The 18612-nt window shown below is 47.2% G+C and overlaps 1 protein-coding gene across 1 annotated transcript in view; it reads left to right on the top strand.

Moving 5' to 3' along the window:
* Positions 1-18612, top strand: part of frem3 (Fras1 related extracellular matrix 3) — a 227161-nt gene that overhangs the window by 178028 nt on the left and 30521 nt on the right. Inside the window, exons 7-12 of the mRNA XM_086011008.1 lie at positions 4754-4903; positions 9539-9748; positions 9866-10063; positions 16006-16170; positions 16258-16440; positions 17285-17415. Of these exons, the coding sequence (XP_085867134.1) occupies positions 4754-4903; positions 9539-9748; positions 9866-10063; positions 16006-16170; positions 16258-16440; positions 17285-17415 (1037 nt within the window). The remainder of the gene's footprint in view (positions 1-4753; positions 4904-9538; positions 9749-9865; positions 10064-16005; positions 16171-16257; positions 16441-17284; positions 17416-18612) is intronic.

The following is an 18612-nucleotide window of genomic DNA, read 5'->3' as shown; positions in this document are numbered from 1 at the left end:
ACTTATTGCCCTCTTAAGGCGCTAGCGGCTGGCGCTACCAACTGAATTTCTAGGCCATAGTCCCTTGACTATTAAGGGGTGATCTAATTGAGGTGTTCAAGATGATTAAAGGATTTGATAGGGTAGCTAGAGAGAAACTATTTCCTCTGGTGGGGAGTCGAGAACAAGGAGGCAGAACCTTAAAATTAGAGCTAGGCCGTACAGGGGTGATGGCAGGAAGCACTTCTTCACACAAAGGGTAGTGGAAATCTAGAAAACTCTCCCCAAAAAGCTGTTAAGGCTAGGCCAATTGAAAATTTCAGAACTTTGATCGATTTTTGTTAAGCAAGGGTATGAAGGGTTACAGAACCAAGGCAGGTAAATGGAGTTGAGCTACAGATCAGCAATGCTCTAATTGAATGGCAGAATAGGCTCAAGGGACTAAATGGCCCACTCCTGTTCCTATCTGAGCTGAGGAGTGGTTGGGGCATTATAATTGGTCTGAGTGTCGGCAGGTTAGAGAGGGGACATATCACACAGGATTCCGATCACTGTCCAGTGACCTCGGCAGTAAAATGCACGTGTGGGCAATGGGCGAGGGCAGGATTGGTCTCGACTGTGATGCTGTCTGACAGTTGAATACCCTGTAGATACTCATGACTGAAGCTCACTCATGAAGCCTAGTATTTTGGGCCAGGTACCAGGAATTATACCCCAGCAGGAGTCATTGCCCTCAGCAGACGATGAGAGGAAAGGGGAGAAAATTGGAGGGAAAAAACCTGCCTTTTCCAATGGACTACATGGTTCCCATAATTCATTAAGCACAAGCTGCTAGTTACCACTCCCCAGATAGTATATTTATGTGTGTGTAGTGGAACTTGATGCAAGTCAGTTCACTTTTCTCAAATATAAATAACTACCACCTTTCTGTCCCATAAGCTTAATATAAGCCAGTCAGCTTATTGAGACTTTTCCCTTTAATAGCGTTTTTGTATAGAATCATTTAAAATTTTCATTTGACTTTCATTACGAGTAAAAAGGCATCACTGCAGTGACAGATTGGAAGAAACATACCGTTGGAATGGGTTGCTACCTAAACTATTTCAGGATAAAGATTGTTGCAGAATATTCCTTTCCGACAGGGTCTTTGCTAAAATTACTCGCCAGTTGCCTGGCGACAGGCAGGGTAGATCAGATGTTTGGACAATCACGTAAATAGAAGCAGATACTTTTGCAAATTATGCAGTGCCTCAGTGGCATGCTTGGCTGCATGCCTGCCTCGTACAAGTACTTGATATATCTGATGATTTTGACAAATGTAAGCAATATTTATGGCTTATTAGTGTCATGGAAACCCAGTGAAGTACAATTAAATGCCTGTGGTGAAGCTTTCAGTCAGCTCTAATGGGTTCTTTATCTACGTTGTGGGGCTCAATTCAGGAAGCAGTTGACATGAAGAAATTGCTTTCCACCTTGTCTGATGGGCCCCTGTACACAGATCAGGTCAAAAAGGAGGCAGCTAATATAAATCATTTGGAAATGTCAACAGCATACACTTATCAGAATATAAAGGATCCCAGTTAGTTAAACAATACTGTCATCATTTAAAATGATCGCATTTCTATCATTTGAGCATTAGACAGCCAGTAGTGGCAACTCTTTCTGTGCATAGGAATCTAAGATAAGGTTACACTTTTACAGCTGTTTGTGCTTGTTTCATTTTTGCAAAACAAACGATCCACCCCCCCACTACCCCGTGGACATCTCGCCACAAACCCTCCCTCCCAGGCCCTCAGAATTTTGGGGCGGTTAACTCTTGTTGGTTTATGATGCCACCGATCACCCTCCGGCGGTGTACCTAATTACCATTACTCATTTATAAGCCTTGACTGGGAGAGTTGACAAGCTGTTCAATCATGAGGGGCATCACTGCAGGACACAATCCTGTCTTCACCTGATGTCCACACGCAAGCAATTCCAGCCGGGGTTACTAAGTGCTAGTCAGTCGAAGAGACCCTGGCTAATTTTCTCCCTCCCTGATCCAGGGTCAATGAGGGTAATCGCAGTAACATCCCACTGAGGCCAGTCAATTCAGCATGGACTGGGGATTGAACCTTGGGCCTAACTGGTCTGTGCGGATGAACTCCTCAGTAGGTAAACTCAATTATCAATGGAGGGACCCCTTAACCAGCTTATTTTAATTACCCTAATACTGTATGCAATATAAATAGAATACACTGGGTATGCAGATTGAAGGCACATACTGCATATAGGTGCAGTATGGAGCAGTGGTTTGTACATTGTCAGTTTAGCTTCTTTTAAGCTGTTCAATAAATTGCAATTCAATATGGTCAGCAAAAGCCTTGTTGTGACCAGCAGTTTAAGGGTTAAGTTGTTAAGTGCTTTTATTTCCTTTTGCTTTGTCTCGGTTTTCTTTAGTTTAAAAGTGTTGAGGTCAATTGTACACGTTTTTGTGAGTGACTCGACTGACTCTCACTAAAAGCTCATATTCTTTATTACCAGTCTGTGTCTGAGAGATGTGTCTGTATTGCTTCTGTAGAAAGTTTTCTTTTTCTTAATGATAATGGGAGAGGCATTTCATGACATCCAAAACAGCGAATCCTTTGTCAACCACAGGATGGGCGTTGCCACTTTGTGACATCTCATTTTGCCGTGTCTCAGAAATGTGATGATTTCACAGCTTGCAGGACCCCTCCATGAGAGTGAATGGGCCTGTCTTCCTGGGAGGTTGCTACTGGGAAAGAAAGAAAGACTTGCATTTATATAGCGCCTTTCTTGACCTCAGGACGTCCCAAAGCGCTTTACAGCCAATTAAGTACTTTTGAAGTGTAGTCACTGTTGTAATGTAGGAAAAACGGCAGCCAAGTTGCACACAGCAAACTTCCATAAGTTGAAATATGATAATTACCAGATAATCTGTTATTTTAGTGATGTTGGTTAAGGGATAAATGTTGGAAAGGGCACCGGGGATAACTCCCTGCTCTTCCTCAAATAGTGCTGTGGGGTCTTTTACATCCACCTGAGAGGGGCCTCAGTTTAACGTCTCATCCAAAAGACAGTAGCTCTGACAGTGCAGCACTCCCTCAGCACTGCACTGAAGTGTAAACCTAGATTATGTGCTCAAGCCTCTGGAGTGGGACTTGAACCCACAACCTTCTGACTCCAAAACGAGAGTGCTACCAACGGAGCCACAGCTGGGAGTGTGTGCATTGAGCAGCAGTCAAAAATAGTCCCGCACATCAATTCGTGCATTGGTCTGCACTCAGACTTGAGGAACAACAGCAAATGTATCATCTCCCAAAATGTAGCCAAATGCATCAAAAGTATGAATTCTGCAAACATAGACTTGTGTGGCGGGAGAATCTATTGTCCACTGTGTTTAGTAACATTGAATGAAATATTCATGTAGGTGGAATATTCTCTCAAAGAAATCAAAGAACAGTGGGAAAAGACAAACCTCTGCTTCACTGGCCAAAGCAAAACCAGTCTCAAACTGATTATCACCAAGTATATCTCTGCATCAATTATCTGTCTTAACAAATAGCGACTACAGAGTGACCAAAATTATTGGGAAACCGGGATTCTTTCCACATCACGGCTCTAGTTTTTCAGTTAGAACACAGATATGTGTTTTGCATAGACTGTTCCACTGACCTTCATTTTTCAAGCCCCGAATGATGATGTAGCTAGAGATGAGGTTAACAGAGCTGGTAGAACTTGTGTGTTACTGGAGTACAGTATATTGGCCTGTACTGGATACTCTGAAATGTTCACTCAAGAATGCTGAATGAAGTGCAGACCAGCAAGAGTTCCACTTGAAATTTGAAACATTTAAGTAAGCTGGTGTGGTGGAACTCCAACTACTGTGGCACAGAAGTGGTAGGAAGAGGTAGCAGCTGTTTCCCACAGGAATAGATGACCAGTCTCTTGTACGTTGCATTTGATGGTAAATGTGTCATTAGCAGTGGGCTTAGAGCAGCTGAACCTTCCCACTCTTTGACCAGGGATATTACTTAGCTGGTGGAAAAAGCAAAGGGACATCAATATATACATTTAAAATGAATATATATAGAATATACACCTTTGTACCTAACACTGCATCATATGTTAGTTTGCATGCTGATTAACAACAGAAAAGAAATTCAATGTGAAGATGCCACAGCTGCTGAAAGTTGTATTTCTAAAGTTATTGCTCACTGTGCAGCAACTGCAGGGAGCTATTGCTGGAGAGTCAGTAGGAAGACTCTCACTCATGTTAATCAGTTGGATTATTGATAAGGAGACCGCTCTGAACAAGGGAACTGACTTGTCTGATGTCCCATCCTAAAGTTGACGGCAGGTTCAAAAGAGGGACTTCTCAATTTTTTTTCTTTGCTCTTGGGCAAATAGATTGTTCCCGTGCACTTAATGCCCTTCAGTCAGGCGTGTTTGTTTTAATGGACAAGTTGAGTGGCAGCCCAATTCATTGATGCTAATTACAACATCAGACAGGCTAGGTAAAGGACACTGCTGATGGCAACGTGATACTCTCCTTTCATCAACATGCTGTAACCACATGGATGTGTGATAAGAAGCTTCCTAAATCATCACCTTTTGCAACACTATCTGGGTTTTCTTCTCGATCAAAGATGACATTCCAGCTCGGTTGAGATACAGTTGTGGAATGAAGTTATGTGTAAGGGTCTCGGAACCTTTATTTTACACTGTGCTAGGTTTTCACCATCTCTTGTTTCTGTTCAATTGCTCTACACAGAACCTGCATTCTACTTCGGAGACACAGAATATCAGGTCGATGAAAGTGCTGGCTATGTGGAGGTGCGTGTCTGGAGGACAGGAACTGACCTGTCGAAGACTGCTACTGTCACTGTGCGTTCCCGCAAAGCTGAACCAATGTCGGCAGAAGGTATGTGAATCAACAAGGCTAAAAAAGACCCTTTCCATGTTGCATGATATATTTTGTAGATTAAATGTGTGCCTGATGTTAGAATGTTATTATTTGTGGAGGTGAATTTCTTCTCCCTAATCCCCAGCTGCACCCTCTACAGCAACCCTCTGTTATTTCACCCGAGTGGTCATTCTTCATGTGGAAACCTAGGCAGTGCATGTCAGCAGGCCATTTAACCAAGGGGGTCATCACAGTGAAGTCTGATTCTACCTTCACCTCACGTCTGCTTTTGCTCTTTCCAGCAGTGGTCACTGGATAGCAATTGTGCACCTTGGTTGATTTTTTTCTTTTGCCTTCTGTAGCCATGGGGCACTGAGGTCAATTGTAGGTTCCCTGTGGAGATGAATTTCACTGACAGATATGCAACCTGATCTCACCAGTCTATATTTTCATTGTTATTCCAACCAGTGAAACTTCACAGAGACCAGAGTAATGCTCTTTGATCAAAGTGAAACCGTGCACCACTCATAGCATAGAATCCAGCCTGCTCGTTGGCTCCTCTTCCAACTGGGAATTAGTAGCGGGCAGGCTCTATGGATTGGCAGTCCCAGGACCAGAATCAGATTTTCAGCAAAGGAGCAACTTCGTCCTACATTAGCAATTATTGGTGGAAAATTAGACATTAATAAACTTGCAGAGTGGGCGTGTAAATGGCAAATGAATTTTAATATTGATAAGTGTGAGGTGGTGCATTTTGGTAATAGAAATAACGAGGCCAAAATACTCCTTGGAAAATAAGAGTGTAAATGGGGTAGAGGAGCAAAGAGATCTAGGAGTGCAGATTTACCAATAACAACACAGCTTAACAAGACAATAAAAAATACAAACAAAGCACTGGGGTTCATTTCTAGAAGACTAGAATTTAAAAGCAGAGAAGTTATGTTAAACTTGTATAGAACCTTAGTTAGACAACACTTAGAGTATTGTGTACAGTTCTTACAAAAAGGATATAGAGGCACTGGAGAAGGTGTAAAAAAGATTTACAAGGATGATTCCAGAACTGAGCGGTTATAACTACCAGGAAAGACTGAACAGGCTGGGACTCTTTTCTCTAGAAAAGAGAAAGCTGAGGGGTAACTTGATAGAGGTCTTTAAAATTATGAAGGGATTTGATAGGGTAGAAGTAGAGAAAATGTTTCCACTTGTGGGGGAGTCCAAAACTAGAGGCCATAAATATAAGAGAGTCACTAATAAATCCAATAAAGGGAATTCCAGAGCAGTGATGTCCCACAGACAGCAGTGTCCCACAGAGAGCAGTGTCCCGCAGAGAGCAGTGTCCCGCAGAGAGCAGTGTCCCGCAGACAGAATTGTCTCACAGAGAGCAGTGTCCCGCAGAGAGCAGTGTCCCGCAGAGAGCAATGTCCCACAGAGAGCAGTGTCCCACAGAGAGCAGTGTCCCACAGACAGAATTGTCCCGCAGAGAGCAGTGTCCCGCAGAGAGCAGTGTCCCGCAGAGAGCAATGTCCCACAGAGAGCAGTGTCCCACAGACAGCAGTGTCCCACAGGCAGAATTGTCCCACAGAGAGCAGTGTCCCACAGACAGCAATGTCCCACAGAGAGCAGTGTCCCGCAGAGAGCAGTGTCCCACAGACAGCAGTGTCCCGCAGACAGCAGTGTCCCGCAGAGAGCAGTGTCCCGCAGAGAGCAGTGTCCCACAGAGAGCAGTGTCCCGCAGAGAGCAGTGTCCCACAGACAGCAATGTCCCACAGAGAGCAGTGTCCCACAGACAGCAGTGTCCCACAGACAGCAGTGTCCCACAGACAGCAATGTCCCGCAGAGAGCAGTGTCCCGCAGAGAGCAGTGTCCCGCAGACAGCAGTGTCCCACAGACAGCAATGTCCCACAGAGAGCAGTGTCCCACAGACAGCAGTGTCCCACAGACAGCAGTGTCCCACAGACAGCAATGTCCCGCAGAGAGCAGTGTCCCGCAGAGAGGAGTGTCCCACAGAGAGCAGTGTCCCACAGACAGCAGTGTCCCACAGACAGCAATGTCCCACAGAGAGCAGTGTCCCGCAGACAGCAATGTCCCACAGAGAGCAGTGTCCCGCAGAGAGCAATGTCCCGCAGAGAGCAGTGTCCCACAGACAGCAATGTCCCACAGAGAGCAGTGTCCCACAGACAGCAGTGTCCCGCAGAGAGCAATGTCCCGCAGAGAGCAGTGTCCCACAGACTGCAGTGTCCCGCAGAGAGCAGTGTCCCACAGAGAGCAGTGTCCCACAGAGAGCAGTGTCCCGCAGAGAGCAGTGTCCCACAGACAGCAATGTCCCACAGAGAGCAGTGTCCCACAGAGAGCAGTGTCCCACAGAGAGCAGTGTCCCGCAGAGAGCAGTGTCCCGCAGAGAGCAGTGTCCCGCAGAGAGCAGTGTCCCACAGACAGCAATGTCCCACAGAGAGCAGTGTCCCGCAGAGAGCAGTGTCCCGCAGAGAGCAGTGTCCCGCAGAGAGCAGTGTCCCGCAGAGAGGAGTGTCCCACAGAGAGCAGTGTCCCACAGACAGCAGTGTCCCACAGACAGCAGTGTCCCACAGACAGCAATGTCCCGCAGAGAGCAGTGTCCCGCAGAGAGGAGTGTCCCACAGAGAGCAGTGTCCCACAGACAGCAGTGTCCCACAGACAGCAATGTCCCACAGAGAGCAGTGTCCCACAGACAGCAATGTCCCACAGAGAGCAGTGTCCCGCAGAGAGCAATGTCCCGCAGAGAGCAGTGTCCCACAGACAGCAATGTCCCACAGAGAGCAGTGTCCCACAGACAGCAGTGTCCCACAGAGAGCAGTGTCCCACAGAGAGCAGTGTCCCGCAGAGAGCAGTGTCCCGCAGAGAGCAATGTCCCGCAGAGAGCAGTGTCCCACAGACTGCAGTGTCCCGCAGAGAGCAGTGTCCCACAGAGAGCAGTGTCCCACAGAGAGCAGTGTCCCGCAGAGAGCAGTGTCCCACAGAGAGCAGTGTCCCACAGACAGCAATGTCCCACAGAGAGCAGTGTCCCACAGAGAGCAGTGTCCCACAGAGAGCAGTGTCCCACAGACAGCAGTGTCCCAGAGACAGCAATGTCCCACAGAGAGCAGTGTCCCACAGACAGCAGTGTCCCACAGAGAGCAGTGTCCCACAGAGAGCAGTGTCCCACAGACAGAATTGTCCCGCAGAGAGCAGTGTCGCACAGAGAGCAGCGTCCCGCAGACAGCAGTGTCCCACGGAGAGCAGAGTCCCACAGAGAGTAATGCCCCACAGACAGCAATGCCCCACAGAGAGCAGTCAGTATGTTTGTGCAATAGATCAAGATTTATTAAGCATACAGCGTAATATACTTAATATTAGGCGATAGTTTTAACAAGTAGCTCGCGGCCCTAGGTCTCTGGAACCTCTCGCACACAGATGATGTCGTCTTAAGTCTGTTCTTTTGTCCTCGCAGTACGTCTGTGTGAAGTTGTTCTTTGGGTATCGAGGTTTTAACCCTTTTATCAAAAGTTGGTTTGGCCAGTGTCCATATATGGTTTTTAACAAAATCACCTTTTTTAATTGGTTCTAATGGCCAAAATACCATTGTCACTCAGACTAAGGTAGCATCCCGCCTTTCCAGTATTTTTCCACCAACTTTGCTATGTTCAGTGTTACCTTGTTTATAGTTTTGTTAAGCGAATTCTAAGTTCTATACAGCATTATAGTATGTTATTTAATGATTTAACCTTCACTCGCAGTCTGTGGCTGTTTGTTATCAAAACTTAGTCAAAACAGCTTTTCACTGTGCAGCTACATTTTTAACAAGTTTTGTGGTTACCCAGGAGTAATTATGGGTAATATTATTTGGTCAATGGCTGCACTTGAAGTTATACATGTATGATTCTCGTCTACTAAATATCTTTAAATATCAGCCTTTCATACACAGCAGTGTCCCGCAGAGAGCAGTGTCCCGCAGAGAGCAGTGTCCCGCAGAGAGCAGTGTCCCGCAGAGAGCAGTGTCCCGCAGAGAGCAGTGTCCCGCAGACTGCAGTGTCCCGCAGAGAGCAGTGTCCCGCAGAGAGCAGTGTCCCGCAGACTGCAGTGTCCCGCAGAGAGCAGTGTCCCGCAGAGAGCAGTGTCCCGCAGACTGCAGTGTCCCGCAGAGAGCAGTGTCCCGCAGAGAGCAGTGTCCCGCAGAGAGCAGTGTCCCGCAGAGAGCAGTGTCCCACAGACTGCAGTGTCCCACAGACAACAATGAGATGAATGACCAGTATATCTATTTTAATGGCATTGGTTCAGGAAAGAATGGTGGTCAGGACATTGGAAAATTCCTTGCTGTCCTTCAAACAGTACCATGGAGTCTTTAATGTACAGCGGAAAAGGCAGCCCTGGCTGCAGTCTCATCCACAGGTCTGTACCCTGGACCATGCAGCACATCCTCAGTACTGTGCTGAAGTGCTGGCCAACTGTGTGCTCAGGTCCTAGAGTGAGGATTGAACCCACAACCTGCTGATTTAGAGGCGAGTATGACCAACTGAGCCAAGAAGACATTCCGCAAGGTACTAACGTCAAAGAAGGCTTTGTAAACATCTTACTTGTTTTACCATATGAGAAATGGAGGCACAATAATACAGGTTTTCTAATTATTTTTTTCTTTACAAGCTGGAGTTGATTATGTTGGAATCAGCCGAAACTTGGACTTTGCCCCTGGCGTCACGATGCAGACATTCCGCGTCACTGTTCTGGATGATCTGGGCCAGCCTGTCCTCGAGGGGCCTGAGAATTTTGAGCTTGTGCTCCGTATGCCAATGAATGCAGTGCTTGGTGAACCCAGCAAGACGACGGTGACCATTAATGATTCCACATCTGACTGTAAGTGCGGAGGCGTGGCATCAGAAACAAATCGTCTCACTGATCCTCTCAGCTGGACCATCTGATTCTTCTCACTTTGACGAAAGTGTCTTTATTTTTCTTCTTGTGTGTCTTCAGTGCCCAAGATGCAATTCAAAGAACCTCAGTATGCAGGAAAGGAAAAAGCTGGCGGGATCACAGCTGTGGTGTCCCGCAGCGGCGACATCAGTTACAAGTCCACAGTGCGCTGTTACACTCGCCAAGGCACCGCTCAGGTTATGAGTGATTATGAGGAAAGGCCAAACACGGATGACTCCATCGTTACATTCCTGCCCGGTAAGTAGTCAGTATTAACAGTGTAATTCCGTAAAAATTCCATGGCACCCGAACAGTGCACAACAGCTGGTGTTCCAATGCACAGCTTTGCATTGTGTGTTTTAGGATTTGTGCTTGCCCACACATTTCACCACACAGTTAAGTTTCAAATCCCATGTGTACCATTAGGGCGAAGGTGCCAGATAGAGGCCCAGAAAGAGAAAGGGGACAATTAGTGGACAAGTCACCCTGGGCCATTCTCCCAGTGACAGACTGTAGCGACTCCTGAGAGTGGGTGGCCTGGCCACCATCAGCAGGGCAGAATCATAAGTGATGATGCCGGGGAGGGGGGGGGGGGCAAGGGAGAGGGTGGAGGGAAGAGAGAGATTGAGTGAGACAGCAAAAGTAAATGTAAAATGGATGGAAAAAGAATAGATTCAGAGTCCAGAAGTTTCATTGGGGAGAGGGAGTTTTCCCTATCTCCGACCGTAACTTCGGTGGGAGATTGGTGCCCACCTCAGCAAAATGGCGTTAACAGCCTTTTCTCTGGGGTTCCGGCGGTTTCACCACCGACGTTATGGCAGGAAACTGGGAGAACGCCCACAGAATTCCCAGGCCCATATTTTTAAGATTTATGACTGAAATACGCTTTGAAATTATGATGTGCAAATATTGTCATAAGGACACTTAATGCATTCATTTGAATCCCCTTTCCCATTATTTAAGAGACAATTATTTTAAATGGGAGGAATTACAAATCCGCAGACGATTTGTTTTAGTGGAGGGGGTTCAGCTGGTTTAATTGGTTTATAACTGCCATCTAAACCCTGCCCTGCAGTCTCCAGCCTTGCACTCACTCTGTTGTGTCGGTACCTTTCTACCTAGACACAATTTAGGACTCAGAACTCAGAGATTCAAACATGAAGTGCTTTATTGGAAGGAAAGGAAGTTCTGGAAAGTTCCGAACAAAGAGAGATAAACTTAACCAAGAGAACACCCAACCATTTATCTCCTGTGACAGCGCCACCACAGGTGGGAGGAGAACACACAATAGAACACACAATACATAACATTTCCTCCCCTCTTAAATGGAAGGTCCACATTATTCCTCAACAGGTAAGTTACTTTCAATGCAGTCAACGAACCTAGGGTAGAGGTAGACTGCCTCAAACCCTGACTTTGCCCTGGGGTTTATTCTGCCCCAGTCTTGTGGGTAAGTCACTAAGCCTACAGATCCAAGCGTCTTGGAGGCCGCCGCTCTCTGACAGGATACCGGCGGTCATCGGTGGCTTCCACAGCAGTAGGCATTGACACAGGCCTGGATGGAGAAGGTGCCTGTGTCAGTCGAAAGACAGGAGTTTGCACAGGTGGAACAGTCTCTTTGACTTCCTGTGTTGGAGAAGAGCACTGTGGCAAAGGATGCTGGTTTGCGGTATCATCCGGAAACAGTTCAGGCCAACCAGCCGTTGGAGCCTCTGTGGCTGTCTCTGCTCCTAGCAACAGTTGATCTGTGTGTCTTCTCCAGACGACGTCCTCAGCAGTCTCAACCGTGTAAGACACAGGGCCCGTCTGCGCGATCACCGTAGCAGGAACCCATTTCGGTCCAGTGTTGTAGTTTCGAGCTAGGACGTGCGCTCCAGGGTGAAACCGTCTCTCCTTGGCTCTTTTCTCTCTCTTTTCAACTTGAGCTTGTTGTTGACGATGGACAACCTGCTCTGCCCTTGGAGGTTTGAGTAAGTCAAAACTTGTCCGCAACTGCCTCTTCATCATGAGCGAAGCGGGGGAAGTTTTGGTTGTGGCATGCGGCTCGTTCCTGTAGGACAACAGGAAGCTGTTCAGATGTTGGTGGATTGAGCCCTGACCTTGCGATGCCTTCAAGGCGTGCTTCAAAGTTTGCACAAACCTTTCTGCCTGGCCGTTAGTAGAGGGATGATAGGGCGCAGACCTGATGTGTTGGACACCATTCACATGCAGGAAGGTTGCAAACTCCTGTGATACAAATTGTGGACCGTTGTCACTTACAAGTTGTTCCGGTGAGCCGTAATGGCTGAACATCTCACCAAGTTTCTCAATTGTTTTCTCTGCCGTGGTAGACCTCATCACAGCGACCTCCGGCCACTTGCTACGAGCGTCTACAACCACCATAAACATCTTCTCTTCGAAAGGACCGGCGAAGTCCACATGTACTCGCTGCCACACTTCTGCAGGCCAATCCCAGGGGTGTAGGGTTGCCAGCTGTGGAACATTCCGAACCCTTTGACATGGGGAACATGTTTTGGCTTTCTCCTCAATATTCCCATCGAGACCTGGCCACCAGAAGTAGCTTCTTGCCATTTCCTTCATCCGAACCATCTCAGTGGCCTGTATGAAGTTGTTGCAGTATAGGTGCCCTCAGAGGTGGCGGAATGATGACACGGCATCCCCAAAGAAGACAACCTGCCTGGACGGAGAGCTCATTTCTTTTTGAAACGTAAGGTTTCAAACTAGGAGAATCTCCTATAGCTCTCCCTCGAATGACATCGTCCATTACCTCAGACAGGACTGGATTGTTGCGGGTGTACCTTCGCACCTGAACTGCAGTGACAGGTGCTCCCTCCACTTGTCTAAAGTAGAAGATGTCTATCTGACGAGGCTCTGGGGGAGTAACAGGCAAGGGTAGCCTCGAGAGACCGTCTGCGTTGCCGTGCAAGTCTGATTTGCGATATTTGATGTCGTATGTGTGTCCTGACAACAGTAAAGCCCACCTTTGCATCCTGCTTGCAGCGAGAGACGGAATTCCGGTATGGGGCCCGAAGATTGAAGTCAATGGACGGTGGTCCATCAGGAGTGTGAACCTTCTCCCAAACAGGTACTGATGAAATTTTCGAATTCCAAAAACGATTCCCAAGGCCTCGCGCTCGATCTGCGCATAGTTACTCTCGGCCTTGTTTAAGGTGCGTGATGCGAAGGCGATAGGTTTCTCTTCACTCAAAGGCATGATGTGGGATATGACCGCTCCCACACCATATGGTGATGCATCACATGCTAGCTGCACGGGTAGCTTTGGGTCGAAGTGTGTCAGGACCTCCGATTTCAGCAATGCTTTCTTTGCTTGGGCAAAAGCTTCGTTGCATAGTTCAGTCCATTTCCATGTTTTGCCTTGACATAGCAACTGATGTAACGGCTTCAGCAATATTGCTAAGTCTGGAATAAACTTCCCATAGTGGTTAAGTAGCCCCAGAAATGAATGTAACTGGCTCACATTCTGGGGTGCTGGGGCCTCCACGATCGCCTTGACCTTTGACGGCGCCTTATGCAGGCCAGTAGCGTCAATCACATGCCCCAGGTACTCAACTGAAGACTGAAAGAATTCACATTTGTCTTTACGAACTCTGAGTCCGTACTCTTTCAGTCGTTGTAGTGTCGCATCCAAGTTCAGAAGATGATCCTCCTCATTTGTCCCAGTGACAAGGATGTCGTCCAGGTAGCACTGGACTCCTGGCAGTCCACTCAAAATCTGATCCATTGCCCTTTGGAATAGAGCAAGGGCTGACGTAATTCCAAACGGAAGGCGGCAGTACCTGTATAGCCCCTTGTGTGTCACAATTGTCAGCAGCTCCTTTGATTTGTCATCGACATGCATTTGTAGATAAGCCTGGCATAAGTCTATTTTGCTGAACTTTTGCCCTCTGGCCAGGCCCGTAAAAAGATCATCAATGAGGGGAAGAGGGTACTGTTCCGCAGACAGCACCGGGTTAATAGTCACTTTAAAATCCCCGCAGATTCGAACAGATCCATCCTTTTTCAGGACAGGAACAATGGGTGTGGCCCATTTGCTTATGCTCACAGGCTCCAGGACTCCATTCTCGACTAAGGCCTCCAAGTTAGCCTCAACTTTTGGCCTAATTGCATAGGGTACAGGTCGGGCTTTGTGAAACTTCGGCTTGCTGTCAGGCTTAATGTCCAGTCTCACGCTGATCTTTTTCATGCTCCCAAGTTTCCCATTGAAGAGTTCTGCATCTTTGTTTAACACTGCAGTCAGACCTGACTCCCCTTTTGACATCATGCGGACTGCAGGCCAGTCCAGCGTGATTTTCTCTAGCCACGCACGTCCCAGTAGCGATGGGTAATTTCCCTTTACCACATATAGTGGCAGTTTTGCAGTCTGTCCGTTCAATTTAACTGTCACCTCAATGACGCCTCTCATGGCCACAGGTTCGCCGGTATACGTCTTTAGCACAATGTTTGTTGGCTGAAGGGTAAGATGCTTTAGCATTTTGTTGTAGACAGTGTCTGAAACCAGGGACACAGCCGCGCCTGTGTCCACCTCCATCCGCACTGATTGTCCCTCCACCAGTGGTGACATCCAGTAGCCATTTGAATCACCTGCAACCGTCGGTATGTGCACCTCTTCCTCCTCAGGTGTCGCTCCCCTCTGTTTTGCTTGTTCCCTCATACTGCACTGAATGAACACTCTTTTTCCTCTCTTGTCCAAATACAGACATTTTACTTCCATGCTTCCCAGCTCTGTCTGTTCTTTTTTTACCTCTACAGGCGCGTTCAATGTGACCCTTTTTGCCACAATTTCGGCATTCCAGCTCCGTACACCAGCAGTCATTAGCGTGATGGCCCGTTTTCCCACAACAGTAACATGTGCCGTTCCGCGCACCTTTAGGCTCAGACGACACCTTGTGAACTCTCCCTGTTGAACTCAACTGGTGAGCCTCCTTTTCCGCCATCTCCATGGAGACACTAACTTCGATGGCCTTTTCAAGAGTAAGGTTGTCCTTAGTAAGAAGGCGCTTCTGTGTGGCTGCATTTTGCAGACCACACACAAGTCTGTCTCTAATGGTGTCATTCAGCACCTCCTTGAACTGGCAGTGTTCCGACAACCTTTTTAAAGCAGCAATAAACATCGTCACTGATTCCCCCTCCTCTTGATTCCGTTTATGAAATCTAAATCTCTCAGCAATAACCAGAGGTTTTGGTGAAAAATGTTCTCCAAGAACTTCCACTAGTTGCTTATATGTTTTAGTTCCTGGCTTATCTGGCTGCACGAGGCTGCGAAGTAAATTGAATGTCTTCAGCCCGATTACACTCAAAAAGGTAGGCACGACCTTTTCATTTGCCACCGCATTCGCCAATACAAAATAGTCAAAACGTTCTGTATAAGCGCTCCATTGCTCCACATTTTCATCAAAATCACCGATGTTTCCTAATATAGTAGCCATCTCACGTTTCAAATTAAATTTTCTGTTTACTCACTGCACCCGTAACGTACGCAGATTCATCCGCTCCTCGTTGCCACTTGTTGTGTCGGTACCTTTCTACCTAGACACAATTTAGGACTCAGAACTCAGAGATTCAAACATGAAGTGCTTTATTGGAAGGAAAGGAAGTTCTGGAAAGTTCCGAACAAAGAGAGCTAAACTTAACCGAGAGAACACTCAACCATTTATCTTCTGTGACAGCGCCACCACAGGTGGGAGGAGAACACACAATACATAACACACTCCCTGCTATCTGCTACTTCCAACATATCCTGTTTCAGTCCATTGTGTTTTTTTGATTCCATTTGTGGATCTGTATTTGTGCCAGTGACAGGTGTCAGCAATGCCTTATACTCCTGATGCACAATGATGCGTACAAGTAGGTATTAACAATTTTGAATTTACTATTAGTTATCAGGCTGTGCTTTGATCAACGTAACATTCAAATTGTTTATGGTGAATTGTATTTTATAGTTTGTGTTTAACTTCTTGTCAGGCCATTTAATTAACCCATTATACTGATTCAGGTTTCTGTTTCACTTAAGTTGAGACATTCAGACACAAATATCTGAAATGCTGTTCTCCTTTGACAAACCTCTTTACCTGAATATTAGTTTGAATGATACCTGTGCTGCAGGTTTGGCCTGTGGTTTGCAAAGTGGTGGCCAGGTTTGTCAATGAGATTTCAGTGGACACTGTGTGTTTGCTACCCAGGGGAGATTGAGAAGTCCTGCACTGTCACTCTTGTGGATGATACCATTTATGAAGAAGAAGAGGAGTTCCGTCTGGTACTTGGAACAGCCCAAAGTGAATCGCCATTTGGGGCTTCTGTGGGAGAGCAGAATGAAACTCTAATCAGGATCAAGGATGAAGGAGACAGTAAGTTTCTGACTCATGTAATCATTGTCCTTCTTTGCTATTTTTGAAAGGAAATTGGTGACTGACACATAACTTTGTTTTTAATAGAACCAATTATAAAGTTTTCTGAAACAAAGTACAGCATTCAAGAGCCTCAAGAACCTGGGGAACTAGCGATTGTGACAATCCCTGTGCTACGTCTGGGCGATGCATCGAAGGTCTCCATTGTACGAGTTCACACCAAGGATGGTTCAGCCACTTCTGGTGAAGACTACAATCCATTATCTGAAGGTCAGAGAATGAACAGAAGAACTGCCTTCTCTCCTTGCGTTCTGCGGTAACATTCCAGTTACAACCTAGTGTAAATTTTATTTTTAAAATTCAAGCTTTGCATGAAAATATTCTCAATTGGAGGATGTGACACCCAATTAGATATTTCTGTAAAAAAAAATTCCAGCATCCACAGTATTTTGCTTTTTTAGATATTTCTGCATATATTACCAAACCTTGTATGCAAAATCCAAACTTGCTCCAATTTTACAAGCACTTATTGAATTCCATGGTTGCAAGTGAGGTGATAACTATTGATGTTCTGAAGTAAAACAACAGCATCAGAAGTATTTCAACAGTGTGCCACTTCCTTAAAGGGCTTAAGTAAATAGCGCCACCAAGGGCCGACCAGACCATTTCAGAGCACTCCATCTTTATATAGGAAACTTTGTGCTATCCGGCACCGACGGGACCGAGCTGTTGCCGTTCCCTCAAAACTGCCGGACACTCCAGCGCTAATGTTGAAAGATACGGAAGCTTCTGAGCTCCGTATCTGTCAACAAACCCTGTTGCTTAGCAACAGCTTCTAAACAGTCCAAGCGTCTCTGTAGCGTCTCTGTAGCTTAGCAACAGCTTCAGCAGACCTCGCAGAGCTTGACTGTTGAGGAAAAAAGCAACGAGAAAAAAAAACCTAATGAAAACGGCACCTGATTTTTGCCGGTGGCTTGAGCATTCCGGACAGTTAGCCTCCGGATAACACACAGTTCCCTGTATAGACTAATATAGACGAGCACCAGACCTGAAGACCAGCTGGTATCACCAATCCAATAAGGAGGAACTGATTTTTCTGTGGCTTTTATTTCAGACATTGAGTTTAAAGAAGGGGAGACTGAACATTTCATAGAGATAGAAGTTGTGTATGATGGAGAGCGGGAGATGAGAGAAGCTTTTACTGTTCACTTGAAGCCCGATGAGAACATGGTGGCTGAAACACAGGTAATCATAGAGTCATAGGGGGAGAAATTGGGTGGAGCCGCAAACGGGGCGCCAAGCTCGCCTGGGCGCCGGATTTAGCGCAGCGTTTGGAGCAGTAGCGACCGCCGGAAATTCAGCTTGAGCGCCCCAAGAGGGACACGGGGCGAGGCTCAAGGCGCTCCGCGTCCCTCTTAGGGCGCTGAAACTGAATATCGCAGCGCAACGTGCCGCAGCGCCACACGCTGCGGCACGGCGTGCTGCGGTACTGCAGGCCTTCCTCCCATCCTTAATGGGGAGGGGTCTGCACCAGTGCGATCGGAGATCGCGAGTGCCAGCAAAAGAGCCCAGCACCGAGGAGAAGTGCCGGGCTCTCAGAAAACAGCCGGCAATGCCGCGGGGGGCGATCAGGAGGCTGGGGACGGAGGTGCTGGCAGGCGGCCGCCGAAAAAAACGGCCGCCCCGCACCTCCACCTTAATTTGTGCCACTGCCGCCACAGGAAGGCCCCGTGAACCGGGCGCCATTTGCGAACGGCGCTACAGAGGCAGTCGCTGCCAAATATAGAGATCAGGGCAGTAGCGGGGCGCTGCGCACACCGATGACGTCATCGGAGGCGGCGCAGCGCAACAGGTTAACGCCGCCATTAGCGCCCCAGCTAAATATCGCGGGAGGCGCGGCCAGTGACACTAAAGCCACTGAGTGCCCTCTTTAGGCGCTAACTGGTGGTGCAGCCCACCGAATTTCTAGGCCATAGAGTTATACAGCACAGAAAGAGGCCATTCGGCCCATCGTGTCAGCGCCGGCCATCAAGCCCTGTCTATTCTAATTGCATTTTCCAGCACTTGGTCCGTAGCCTTGTATGCTATGGCATTTCAAGTGCTCATCTAAATGCTTCTTGAATGTTGTGAGGGTTCCTGCCTCTACCACCCTTTCAGGCAGTGATTCCAGATTCCAACCACCGTCTGGGTGAAAAAGTTTTTCCTCAAATCTCCTCTAAACCTCCTGCCCCTTACCTTGAAACTATGCCCCCTGGTTAATGACCCCTATACTAAGGGGAAAAGTTCCTTTCTATCTACCCTATCTATGTCCCTCATAATTTTGTACACCTCAATCAGGTCCCCCCTCAGCCTTCTTTGTTCTAAGGAAAACAACCCCAGCCTGTCCAGTCTCTCTTCATAGCTGAAGCGTCCAGCCCAGGTAACATCCTGGTGAATCTCCTC

Source organism: Somniosus microcephalus, chromosome 2 (genome assembly GCF_052327205.1).
Source record: "Somniosus microcephalus isolate GS21.2 chromosome 2, FLI_Smic_1.0, whole genome shotgun sequence".
In the NCBI taxonomy this organism is placed as follows: Eukaryota; Metazoa; Chordata; class Chondrichthyes; order Squaliformes; family Somniosidae; genus Somniosus; species Somniosus microcephalus.
Note: the sequence above shows the minus strand (reverse complement) of the source record. Positions and strands in the feature narration are given on the sequence as shown.